The sequence below is a fragment of the Monodelphis domestica genome, chromosome 1, assembly GCF_027887165.1.
Source record: "Monodelphis domestica isolate mMonDom1 chromosome 1, mMonDom1.pri, whole genome shotgun sequence".
Classification (NCBI taxonomy): domain Eukaryota; kingdom Metazoa; phylum Chordata; class Mammalia; order Didelphimorphia; family Didelphidae; genus Monodelphis; species Monodelphis domestica.
The window spans coordinates 341,296,047-341,309,430 of NC_077227.1; the positions used below are offsets into that span (position 1 = coordinate 341,296,047).

The 13,384-nt window shown below is 39.7% G+C and overlaps 1 protein-coding gene across 4 annotated transcripts in view; it reads right to left on the reverse strand.

Annotated features, from left to right (window-relative positions):
• Positions 1-13,384, reverse strand: part of FGF1 (fibroblast growth factor 1) — a 167,411-nt gene that overhangs the window by 29,356 nt on the left and 124,671 nt on the right. For all 4 annotated transcript variants that reach the window (XM_056821848.1, XM_007473807.3, XM_007473805.2 and 1 more), the window contains one exon: positions 482-585. In XM_056821848.1, the coding sequence (XP_056677826.1) occupies positions 482-585 (104 nt within the window). The remainder of the gene's footprint in view (positions 1-481; positions 586-13,384) is intronic.

Here is a 13,384-nt window from a genome sequence, read left to right on the forward strand (position 1 = left end):
AAGGGAGGGAGGGACTGGGATACTTGTTGATGGAATTTATTATGCAGATAAGAAGAAAAGTAAGCTAAACATATAAGAGAGTTGTGATTTAATTTATGTCGTCTTTTTTTTGTATAAAGAAATGTTTATTTTATTTGGTTTTGTGAAAGTTGGAAGAAAAAAAAGAAACAATTTTTTAAAATGCTTATAGAATTCAATCATGCCCCACAAGTGGGTGACTGGTTAACCCCAACAAAAGCTTCCCTCAATGTTTCCTCTTCCAGATGTGCATGATAATATATTTCAGTGTTTTGAGAGAGTTCTGCAAACTCTTTAATTTTTTTTAAACCTAAAATAAAGCAGGGTAGGGGGTGGGAATCCATTTGGAAAAATAACAAACAGAGACTAATTGTTGCTTCTGTGTTACATTACTCAATACTACAAGATTTCTGGAAACCTCAAAACTTCCCTGTGTCTGGTACCACGTAAACCTCATACTTACTGAGCCATATAAAAGTCCATCGGTGTCCATAGCCAAATACTGGCCAGACTCAGTGCTCTTTATATACACCTCACCCACACTTTCCGTGCTCAGCTGCAGTTGAACTGAAATAAAAATAAAACAAGAAAAGTAAATAAACACCTAGCTGTTACAGATACGACCAAGTAGCAGCGACGGTGAGCCACGGAAAATTAGACTCATTCATATCCCAAAGCCCTTGAGGATGAGACCCAAAATAATAAAAACATAGAAATAGAACCTCTTTTTCCTTCCCCCTCCAAAGAAAGTGAGTTTAGGGAATTAACAAATGATTCTACACTAATTTAGAAATCTCTGTACCCTGTTTAGCAAGAAGCTTCACAGTGTTACTTTTCCTCTGGATTCCTCTCCTTTCCTCCCCACTTCCCAAACATTGTACAATGAAACAGTTGGAATAAATGATCTTTCAGTGTTGACATTCTGATTTCTATGTTCTAAGGTCCTTTCCAGCTTTGACATTCTATGTTCTAAGGTCCTTTCCAGCTTTGACATTCTATGTTCTAAGGTCCTTTCCAGCTTTGACATTCTATGTTCTAAGGTCCTTTCCAGCTTTGACATTCTATGTTCTAAGGTCCTTCCCAGCTTTGACATTCTATGTTCTAAGGTCCTTCCCAGCTTTGACATTCTATGTTCTAAGGTCCCTTCCAGTTCTGGCATTTTATGTTCTAAGGTCCCTTCTAAAACTGACATTCTATATTCTAAAGTCCCTTCCAGTGCTGACATTCTGTGTTCTATGTTCTAAAGGATGTCCCTTCCAGCTTTGACATTTTATGTTCTATAAAAATCCCTTCTAGAACTGACATTCTATGGACTAACATCCCTTTCAGTTCTGGCATTCCATGTTCTAAGGTCCCTTCTAGAATGGACATTCCATGTTCTAAGGTCCCTTCTGGTGCTGACATTGTGTTCTATGTTCTAAGATCCTTTCTATCCTAGTAACAATAGGGCAGAAACTTCATTAACCCTTTTCGAATTCTACGATCCAGATATATATGGGATATAGAGCATAGCAAAGAATTCAGCCCCGACAGGTTCTGCTCTGTGTGGAAAGTATTTTTATCTTTTCATGGCTAGCTTTCTCTGGATATGGAAGGGGAGATTTGGATTCAACCAATTTTTGAAAAACCTAATACTTACTTTTTCTCTGAATGGAAGGGGGCCCCTGCCAAACAGTATGGGTCTCTGTACCTGGAACATAAGGAAACTACCCATCATGTGGTTTGGCTAAACCATAGCGTCTGTAGCTCCCTGGCTCTGAAACAGGCAGGAGTAAAATGTCTGAGTGGGAATACAAAGCAGTTATTTGGGAGTTCTCTGCTTAAAAAAAATATGCCTTGAGACACACTGATAGATATACCCCCAGGACAGCTATTGGGTGTTGGGTAGCTTTGTATGTTATGGGTGCTACATCTTGGCACACAATAGGAGCTCAATATATGTTTACTGAGTGAATATACTCAGGGAGCCCCTGGAAAGAAGGTTCTTGGGAGTTTTGCATGTGAAGATCTGAATTCAAGACAAACCCTAGGGGGCATCTGGGTAGTTTAGTAGCTTCAGAACCAATCCTGGCTTCAAATCTGGCCTCAGATACTCAGTGACTCTGGGCAAGTCACTTAACCTCTACTGTCTAGCCCTTACCTCTCTTTTGTCTTGGAATTAATACTTAGCATTGATTCTAAGAAGGAAGGTAGGAGTTTAAAAACAAACGAACAAATGAATCCTAGTATCTCCCACTTCCTGCTTTATTGATTATCCTTAATAAGACATGGAGTAAGAAAAGTTGCCTGCAGTATGCTTAATGAGAATAGAACCTTGGCCTTTTTTTTTTTTTAAATAGACCTCTTACTTTGGGTATTACTCTATCTCAGTGCCTAGGTGACAAGACAAGGTGGCAAGGACTGTGTGACAATGGTAGATCTATAATCTGAAGTTTTCCTTAACTTTGTCAGGGATGTGCTAGAGCAGGTTCATGCTGGGAGCCAATTGTTAAAATTGTCAATGTGAGAACATATATTCTGGAAATTGGCAAAATCAGGGCTGTTTTGTAGATTTCCTAGACTTAAAATGATGAAGAAAGTATGAATAAGAGAGATCAAACTTTAAAATGTGGATTAAGATTAAATTTAAAACTTTTTTAAAAGATACTCTTCCCTAGAAACACCAAAGAAAAACAACTGCTTGATTACATGGGTTGAGGGGAATATGATTGGGGATGTAGAATCTAAATAAATATCCTAGTGCAAACATCAACAACATGGAAATAGGTCTTGATCAATGACACATGTTAAATCCAGTGGAATTGTGCATCAGCTGTGGGAGGGGGTGGGAGGAGGGGAGGGAGAGAAAAAATATGATTCTTGTAGTCAAAGAATAATGTTCTAAATCGACTAAATAAAATTTAAAAAAAGATACTCCTCCCCAGCTGATTGTTAAACATTTACTAACACAACTCTGACTTTGATCAGCACTAAGGAAAATTTTTAAAAGGTAAAGGATATGAAATTTGCTTTCTTCCCAGCAAATCTTAGCTATTGGGACTTGGGCCTTTAATATGGATTTTTTTTTCTTTTTTTAGTGACTAGAAGTTAAAAAGTTAATTGAAAGGAAATGAGTAAACATTCATTTAATCTATTTCCTCCTTAGGGCATCAGATTTGGAGTCAGAAAGAATACAACCCCACATTTTACAGATGAGGAACATAAAGCCTCAAAAGGGTTCAATGACCTGCCCAAAATCACACAGGTAACAAATGGCAAATCTGGGATTTGAACCTTTGACTCCAAATCCAACATTCTTTTAACCGCACCACCACTTCATCAACTCGATATGTTCTACATGGTCAGGGAGAACAAAAAAATCTACTTGGTGTTCTTAGGCTAACATGTCTTATAGGAGATGAAACTAGTGATGCTCATGAGTGGAATTCTGCATTCTGTGATGGGGATGAATAAACACGTGCCTGGCCACTTTGTGACAGAGAGTGGTTGGATGCATGGCTAGTGGGACAGAAGTTACAATCTGTGGCCATAGGAAGCCTGGCACAGTGACCAGAGCAAAGGATTGGGAACCAGAATTTGGTAAGTATATAGTCATGGATTAAATACTTGGTCCCTGGGAGACTCAGTTTCCTAATATGTAAAAAGAGAGAGCTACAATCTCTTTCCCACTAAGTAGGCAAAAATAGTAAGGAAACTGATAATATTTAATGTAGGCAGGTTGTGAAGGAAGAGTAATGACAATAACTTACATTTATATAGCATTTTATATAATTTGAGGGACCTAGGTTGTGTCGTGGGTAAAATGCCAGGTTAGAAGTCAGGCAGACTCATTTTCCTGAGTTCAAATCCAGCCTCAGACAGGCTTACTAGCTGGGTGATGTTGGTCAAGTCACTTAATCCTATTTACCTCAGTTTCCTTATCTGTCAAATGAGCTGGAGAAGGAAATGGCAAATATTCCAGGATCTTTGCTAAGAAAACACCAAATGTGGAGTCACAAGGAGTGGGACATGACTGAATAACAACAAAAGTTTTATATATATTACTTCAGTTGAGCCATGGTTCGGTTTAATGTGGAAGGCTCCTAGGGTATTATTGCTTCCATTTTACAGATTAGGTAATTGTGATTCAGATGAACTATAGGGCACGGTCAGGCAAGATCTGAACCAGGGTTTTCCCAGTTCTAGGCCCAAGACTCTACTGCCCGACACTGTCTCTCTTCAATACTTAATAGTAGTGTAGACTGACTGGTGTTGACTTTGGGGAGGTCAAATATGAAAATGTGTAATGAGTTGTAAAATGAATAATCCTATCACTTCAACTTTGCTCAAAAGAGAAAAATAATAAAAAAATTATCTAAAAATAGTTATAATTACTTTGTTAATATCAAAAATTGGAAATATTCTTTGTCTAACAGAGACTGGATAAAAAAAATCACTGTATTTATGTGACAGAATATTATGGTGACACAGAAAGAATAAATATGAAGCCCCCCAAAAATGTAAAAGCTTATTTGAAGTGATGCAAAATCATACACAGAAAAGCAAACACTCTGACAACAATGTCAAAAATAAAACAAAGCTAAGAATATATATTTTTCAAAAATAAAAATAAAATAAAATCTGGCCTCAGATTTCCTAGTTGTATAACCCTAGGCAAGTCACATAATCTGTGCCTGACCAAAGGATCCCTCTGAGAAGAAAATGGCAAACTGCTCCACTGGTCTTGCCAAGAAAGCCTCCTGGAGAGCTATGGTCCAAGGAGTCACGAAGGGTCAAACATGAATGAATAACAACAAAAGTAGAGATAAATAATAGCAATAATATCTATAAAATCACAGAGTCGTTGTTAGGATCAAATGAGATGATATATGTAAAGTATTTTACAAGTGCTAGATTAAAATAAGTAATTATCATTATGTGAACAGCTACCTGGATTGTTCCATCCCTGAGGACAATACTATAAACACATAGAAAGTTCAAAGTTACCTGCAAACCACATGATAATCAAATCAGTAAGGATTTAGTAAGGCACTGTGCTAAGCCATGGAGGATCAGAGAAAAGGAAAAGCTAGCCCTTGTTCTCGAGGAGTTTCTAGTCTAGTACATAATTGGGTTAGGCTTTGTGGGGGTGCATTTTAAAACCAGCAGGAATTGAAGAGGGGGAACAGATCCTTTCGGAAAGATTTCACAGAGTTTATTATCTTATGACAAACAACTTCCTCTGAGATACTTTAGAGAAGAAGCTGTCCTTGCTATCTTGGGGATGGTGACTTATTTCCCTGTTGTCCCAGGCTGGACAGTTGACTAAGCCATCTCTAGTACCCTTTCAGGATAATGCGAACATCTCAGGGAACAGGAAAAGAGAGGTTTGGGGCTGGCTAAGCACATGATTCAATGCCCAGACATGAGCTCCTCAACCAGGGTTATTCCACTGGCGAATGTTCGCTTAAGGAGTTCCCTCTGTAAATATTGTTTCTTCAGGATATCCAAGTTTAATAGCTCATTTTCACTGGGTTCCTTTCTGGCAAAAGTTTCCAAACATATATCCTTCAGCAGGTCTGGCTGGCAGCAGTGAGTGACACCCAGTCTGCACCGTTCATGTTAGCTAACCATGTTTCCTTCCTTTTAGCATGACTCGAGTCCAGGTTTCCAAACTTACATCCTTCTGCAGCCCCTGGTAAGGAAGAGTGGTCAGGAATGAAAGCGGGGTGTGATGTGGAAGGAAGCCAAAGGGTCTAGGAAGGGAGGGAACTTTTCCCTAATTCCTTGACTTAAAGACCCAATTTGGAAGGCACCGTAGTATACTGGAGTACTGACTTTGCAGTCAGACGGCTGGGATTCGAATCCCAGGTTTGTCACTTACTCCCTGTGTGGTCTAGGGCTCTTCAATGGCTCCAGGTTCCTTGTCTGTAAAATGAGGAGGAGTTGGGCTCAGTGACTTTAAGAAACCTTCTTTTAGCAGACATCTGGGTAGCTCAGTGGATTGAGAGCCAGGCCCAGAGATGGGAGGTCCTGGGTTCAAATCCGTCCTCAGCCACTTCCTAGCTCTGTGACCCTGGGCAAGTCACTTGACCCCCATTGCCTAGCCCTTACCACTTTTCTACCTTGGAACCAATACACAGTATTGATTCTAAGGTAGAAGGTAAGGGTTTTAAAAGAAAAAAAAAGTTTTCTTTTACTCAAAATCTCTGATCCTTGTGATTCTTGCCTGGCAGGCCAGTAAAGAGGGTGATAGTGGTATTGTTCATAATGGGAGCAGCACAGAGGGGAGGCAGAGTTAGGAAACTCCTGTTGATTCCCTGATGGGAAAGCTGTTAAAGGCTTGGGACAAAGGAAAGCTTCCCATTCTGTTGGGAATGTCGAGAATTGGGACTATGGAACTTGGGACTTGGGAAGGGTGAATGAAACTTTCTTTGTCTATCAATCAGCAACTTTTAAATTAGTCATTCAAAAACTTAAGCACCCTTACTTAACACTAAGTAAGAGAGTTTGCAAGTCACTTGTTGGGCCGTGCTAAGCAAATTGAAAGTTTGCAATTGGTTCTTGTAAAGTGGAGGAAGTGGAGAAAGGGACAGGAAGGGACATGGGAAAAGGACTATAAAAGTCCTGAAAATTCTGTTGGAGATTTGGGACTTTTGGGACTTCACCTTGGGACTTTTTGGGAGACTCTGCATCGAGTGAGCTGGACTAAAGGAGGAGACTCTTTCTCTGAATCCTGTGTTGACTTGCCGGGTGAATAACTTGTCTACCTTTCCTGGCTTCTGGAGAGATTGGTTCTGGAAAGACCTTCCTTTCCTGGAGGAGGCTGTGTTGGTGGAACCCTTGCTGAAGACATCACTGAGTCCTCTGGCTGATGGTTACTGAACCTTGCTGGGGCTGAGCCGGAGCAGTACTTAGGCTGATAGGCTAGACAATTTTTTACTTTGTTCTTACATTTCTCCATTTTCACTCTTTCCACCTCTTTGTAAATAAAGCTACTAAAAGTCATTTTGACTTAAGCTGTAATATTTTGAAATTGGCAACCACAACATTACTTTAGAATTTTCATATTAGCATAAAAATCTAAATTTTTATATTCTTACAGACTGAAGTAGGTATTTATTTAGATGACAATGGGAAAAGAATTTGACTAGATAAAAATGAGACCTTTGATTATTCTAACTTGCTCATCTAAAAACACGACTTGAAAAATAGAGCCTGGGTATATTGGCTTTGTTGGGTTGAATTGAAAATGCCCTAATTTGCCATGTCTATCAGAGATGCCAGTATAGAATTCTGCACCAACTCCTTCTAATGTACATAGAACAAAAACCATGGCATCTTTAAGAACTGTTTTTATAGGAAATAATCAGAAGAGAGTACGTATCCCTTTTAAACCTGGAGATACTCTATTATGGCAACAAAATACTCCATCCTTTAAGATAGACTGAGCTACCATCATTAGTAGGATTTGGGGAGTAGAGAGGATGAGTCACTTTTTCTCTAAACCAATGGAACATAGGGCTTTTTGAAGTCTTATAGACAAGGTAGGTCAGGAGAAGCATCAAATGTTACCAGGGGTTCAAGGCCTATTTGCATAAGCTTTAAAATACTCTCGTCATGGAAGTCAGTGATTGTTACAAAGTAAGACAACTCATTTGAGTCCCAGAATATTCACTTTGTCCCTCTCTCAAGTGGGAGTCATTGGTCTCCTACCTAATCTGCTAAAGATCTGGAAACAGACATCCCCAAAGTTTCCAAGGGGATGAATATGCATTTCTTCATACAACTTTTTGGCAACCCTGTAAAATTAAGTGGAAGATGGTAGATGATGGTTGCCACTACAGGAGGTTCCACCTGAATTCAATTTGATTCAATTCTGTTTAATTTTACAATCATTTATTAAGCACCTATGAGTATTAATCTTTCTGCTGGGCCCTGGAGATACAAAGATAAAAACAAAGTTCCTGTCCTCAAGAAACTTACATTCTATCAGAGAGAAAGATATGTATTCAAATGAACAAATACACACACACACACATATATATACAAAATAAATATTAGGTAATTTCTGGTGGAGTGAGGGAATTGGAGAGAAGTCACGCCAAAACCAAGGGAAATCAGAAAAGTACTCTTTTTTTTTTTTTAAACCCTTACCTTCTGCCTTAGAATCAATACTGTGTATTGGCTCCAAGGCAGAAGAGTGGTAAGGGCTAGGCAATGGGGGTCAAGTGACTTGCCCAGGGTCACAGAGCTAGGAAGTGGCTGAGGCCAAATTTGAACCTAGGACCTCCCATCTCTAGGCCTGGCTCTCAATCCACTGAACCACCCAGCTGCCCCCCAGAAAAGTACTCTTATCTGATATGGCACTGGGATTTTAGGAGGCAGAGATAAGGATAAGGGAGACACTCATTCTGGATTAACTCTACCAATTCTCATTCCCATAAGCAGATTGGATCCCCTTAGATTAGTTAACATAACTATCAGGGGCTAGGGGTTTCTAGTATGGTTGCTCAGGCACCTCCACCCAGTATACTCCCCATTAACAACTGATCAACCAAACTTAATTAACTTTTAAAGATGATACAAAATTTCTTCTCTAAACCAGAGGCATATTCCACAAAATACATATAGAATTCAGGGAAAATTGGTCTCAAGGGGCAGCTAGGTGGCTCAGTGGTGAGAGAGCCAGACCTGGAAATAGGAGTTTCTAGATTCAAATTTGGCCTCAGACATTTCCTAGCTGTGAGACCCTGGGCAAGTTACTTAACCCCTATTTCCTGTCCTTTACCACTCTTCTACCTTGGAACCAATAGAAGTTAAGCATTTAAAAAAGAACAGTGGTCTAAAGCTTAGAAAGCACATGGGGCAAAGGGATGTTGCATTTTAAGTGATCTTAAATGGTCTTAAGTGAATAGAAGTAATTTTCTTCCTTTGTGAATTTCTTATAAAGTTTCCCTAAGGCAGTGATAGCAAATCTTTTAGAGACCGAGTGCCCAAACTGCAACCCTCATGCCACATGTGAGCCCCCTACTGCACCCAAGACAAGGGAGGGAGGAAGCATTCCCATTGGGCTGCTGGGCAGAGGGGTAGGTGATGGGAGAAATATCTTTGGGTGGATGTGGAGAGGGGGAAAGGAGCAGCCCCTTCCAGCACACAAGCCATTGGTTCACCAACATGGCCCTAAGGCATGAGTAGTTCTTTGATGGGTTTTGAGTATTGGTGACTCTATATGGTCCAGAAAGCTGACAATCTTTGTGTTTCTTGTTTTTCCCTGGCTTCTGATACAGACTCTACAGCAGTCATTACTATTCTGGGGGGCACTGCTACAGAAGGACAATGGGAAATCCAAATCTTCTGACCTCTTGAAGTTCACAAGGTCATAATATGTTGGGGAAAGGGGAAGGAGAAAGAAACTTCCTTCTCTACATCCAAATAGTCTCTTGGGGGTTTGTCTGGAACGGTTCCATCATGAGGCTGTCTTAGTATTGGAATGCTAGATTTCCAAAGAGCTTTGGGCTTTAACTATGCCCCATGGGGCATGACTGATTTCCTTTGCCCAACCACAACACATTTCCTAAATGGCTTCATCTGCTTCTACTCAATTAGTATCTATTTGGATAGATGGATAGATTCTACAACTCAATCAAATAGGTGTTCTTTCCTGATAAAAAAGCATTGATAGTTAAATTAATTGGGGTTGAGGGCAGTGGGATATCCCTTTTACACAGAGGGACATGCCACAAAGATATGAGTAGGAGATAGAGTTCTCATAAGGGGATATCAAGTAAGCTAGTTGATTATAATGTATAGTATGTGGTGAGTAGTCAGCCTGGAAAGGTAGATTGGAGCTAGACTATAAAGGGCTTAAAGGCCAGACGGGAGGGGGTGGGGGTGGGGGACTTGTGTTCAGAACTCCTATGAATTGGCTCTTTTTTCATTCTAAATCACAGAGAGATTCAAAATGAGCTATTGCCCAGACTCTATAGATCATATCTTTAGATTGGAATGGAAATAAATATAGAAGGAAGGCAATTTTGACCATATCCCCATATGGAATCATAGTGTAGGCTTATGAATGAACTCAATATTTTAAAAAATTAGAAAAGCAGACATTAAAATGTGTGTGTGTGTGTGTATGTATGTGTGTGTGTGTGTGTGTGTGTGTGTGTGTACAAGACCTTGGATAAGTCATTTATCCTCTAGGGATCTCAGTTTCCTCAACTGTAAAATGAGACGCTTAGGTTAGATGACTTCAAATTACCCTCTCAACACAATATTTATAAGCCTATGATCCCAAGGGCATCTGATCTAATTAGAGACAGGTAGATGGCATAATAGGGCAACTAGATGACACAATAGATAGAGCACCAAGCCTGGAACCAGGAAGATTCCTCTTTGTGAGTTCAAATCTATGTATGACACTGGGAAAGTTAATTAACTCTGCTTGTCTCAGTTTCATCATCTATAAAATCAGACAGAATAGGAAATGGCAAACCACTCTAGTGTTTTTGTCAAGAAAATCCCAAATGGGGTCAGGAAGAGTCAGACATGCTTGAAAATGAAAGTGGCATAATGGATAGAGTATTGAGCTTCAAGTTAAGTGGACCTGTATCCAAATTAGACATCAGACACTAGCTCTGTGACACTCAGTATATCACTTAACTTGTTTGCCTCAGTTTCCTCAACTATAAAATGGGGAGGGGGGGATAGCCTCTACCACGCAGAGGTGTTGAGTGGATCAAATAAAATAATATTTGCAAAAGCACTTCTTCACAAGTGCCCCACACATAGTAGGAGCTTAATAAATTCTTGTTCTGTTTTGCTTTTCTTTCCATTCCCTTGTAGGAGCCTATACCTCAAAGAGACTCAGTTGAATTTTACCAGTTGCTATAAGACTTTGCTTTCTAAGGGGGAAAGACACTAAATAGTTGAACTTCCTGAACTGGCCCAGGTCCTACAGAGGTGAGCTAAGGAACCTCTTGAAGTATGACATCCTGTTTCAGAGCACCAAGCCATCCTAATATCCTCCTATTCGGCCCCAGGAATATTTTTTAATAAGGTTACAACTGGTGCGCAGAGCAGTAAAAAAAAAATGTGGTGAGAGAACTTCTGCTTCCCCAGAGTCTCTGCTGCCTTGGAGTTTGCTTTTCCACCTTTACTCCATGAACAGGGGCTGAACAAAATTACGTGCCCAGTTTATTCTGAGTCGGAGACTTCCCGTCCTTTGCCATGTTTACCCGGAGTGAAGTCATCTTCATTGAGTCCACTGTGAGGTTGTTTTGTGTCGATGGCATTTATAATTAAAATGTGGCCACAAATTGGCTTCATGAAGGAAAAGAAAAAGGAGGGGAAGGGGTAGAAATTTTGGGGAAAAAATTCCAGTGGTTTTATTTTTATACATATATATGAAAAAGACTGTTCTTAAACTATGTAAAAGCTGCCTGAACCCTCCTTTAAGAGCTGGACAAGATTGCTTGGAAAATTCTGGTGTATTCCAGGAGATGTATAACTGAAAAGTGTTTGGCAAAAAAAGGCCTCCTTCCTCCATACAATCAATTAACTAGCATAATACCTCCTTTGGCGGAGCATGTGGTTGGCATTAGAAACTTTCCGGTTTTCGCTCTTTGCCTGGAATCTCCTTGTTCACTCTCTTCAGTCACTAGGTATTGTCCTCATCTTGGCTAGTCATCTGAAAAATTGGTTCACTTCCCTCTTTTATTTTCTTAAACACTTACTTTCTGTCTTAATAACAACTCTAAGACAGAAGGGCAAGGGCTAGGCAAATGGGGTTAAGTGACTTGCTTAGAGTCCTGGGAAGTACTTATGGTCATATTTGAACAGAGGTCTTCCTGACTCTAGACCTGGAGCTCTATTCACTGTGCTACCTTGCTGCCCCCACTTCTTTTTAATCCCAAATTGATATGGGGGTCAAGTCAAAGGAGCTTCTCTACCACATGTTTAAGAGTTTTTAAACCACAAAATCCTTAAACTCAAGACAGAGGCAGGATGGAGTAGTAGATAGAGAATTGGCCTTGGAATCAGGAAAACCAGGAATCAAGTCTTGCCTCTGAACCTACTAGCTGTGTGATCCAGGGTAAGTCATTTGATCTCAATACCTCAGGCAATTCTAAAATTATAGATTATAGATACATTGTCTATCTGTGTGAATAGAAGGAGTTTCCAATATGAATGAAATACTAAATCTTAACAGGAGGATTCAGCACTTCATAAAATGGTTCAACATAAGATTCTGACAAAAGACTTGTAGAGAAAACATGAACTCGTAGTTGCAGAAAGGATATTCCCTGTTGTGTTTGAAACTACTTTGTAGGATAATAAATTCAGAACAAGATGGAATTTCAAAAGGTTGGTAGATCCAACTTCTTCATTTTACAGAGATGAGGAAACTGAGGTCCAGAGATGAGAAGTAATTTACCTATGGTCACACAGTTGAGTCAAGATTTAAATCTTAGTTGTCTGATTTCAAATCCAGCATTCTCTCCACTATAACACATTCCTACATTTTACATGGCCCAGCCACCCAGAGAGAGAGAGAGAGAGAGAGAGATATCTAGTCCATTTAAAATAGGATTCCCTAACTTTTTAGGACCTAACCAATTGTACTATAAAAAGGAATTTTTTTATCCCATTTTTTAAGTTAATGGAGGACCTGGAGGTCCTCTTACTGTAGAAATGTGTAGGGATTTACAGCCCACAGTGACAGGAAATAGAAACCATAGAGACAAGAAGGAGAAACCATAGAGACAGGAAGGAGGAAATATAGAAACAGGAAGTGAGGTTGGAAAAGGTTATAAAAGGGGCCAGTGTCATTTTGGGGGTGGGGTCAGTTGCTGACAGGGCTGGCAGTTGCAGGGAAGTTGGCTGCAGGGAGTGTGTTGGGTTGGTGGTTGGCATTTAGTTGCTGGAATATAAAGGTGGGCCTGAGCTTCCTGAGAGGGCTTTTTGACTTTAGTCTTGAGAGGACATTTTTGCTTTGGGATTTGGAGCTTTTGTTTTGGGCTGTTAGGTTTTTGGTTTTTTTTTTCTTTCTTGAACTTTGTGGAAGGTGGCTGGTCTTCATTGACAGACCTAATTGGGGATGGATTAAACACTGATTGGGTTGGAACTTTGTGGGATGGATGTTATTAGCGGTAGTTAGAGGTAGTTAGAGGTAGTAATTATAGGTAGTTATAGGGTAACTAGTATAGACATTAGGAAATTTTCTTTCTCTACCTCTTTCCTATATTGTTCTCTTTTACTATCTCTATTTTAATTAAACTAAATTCTTAATTGTTAAAAGCTGCTAGGAGTTTTCTTTTCTCTGGCTTAAAGGGATAATATTAATGTACAACTCTACTATGTTCCCATTAAAACATAAATTATT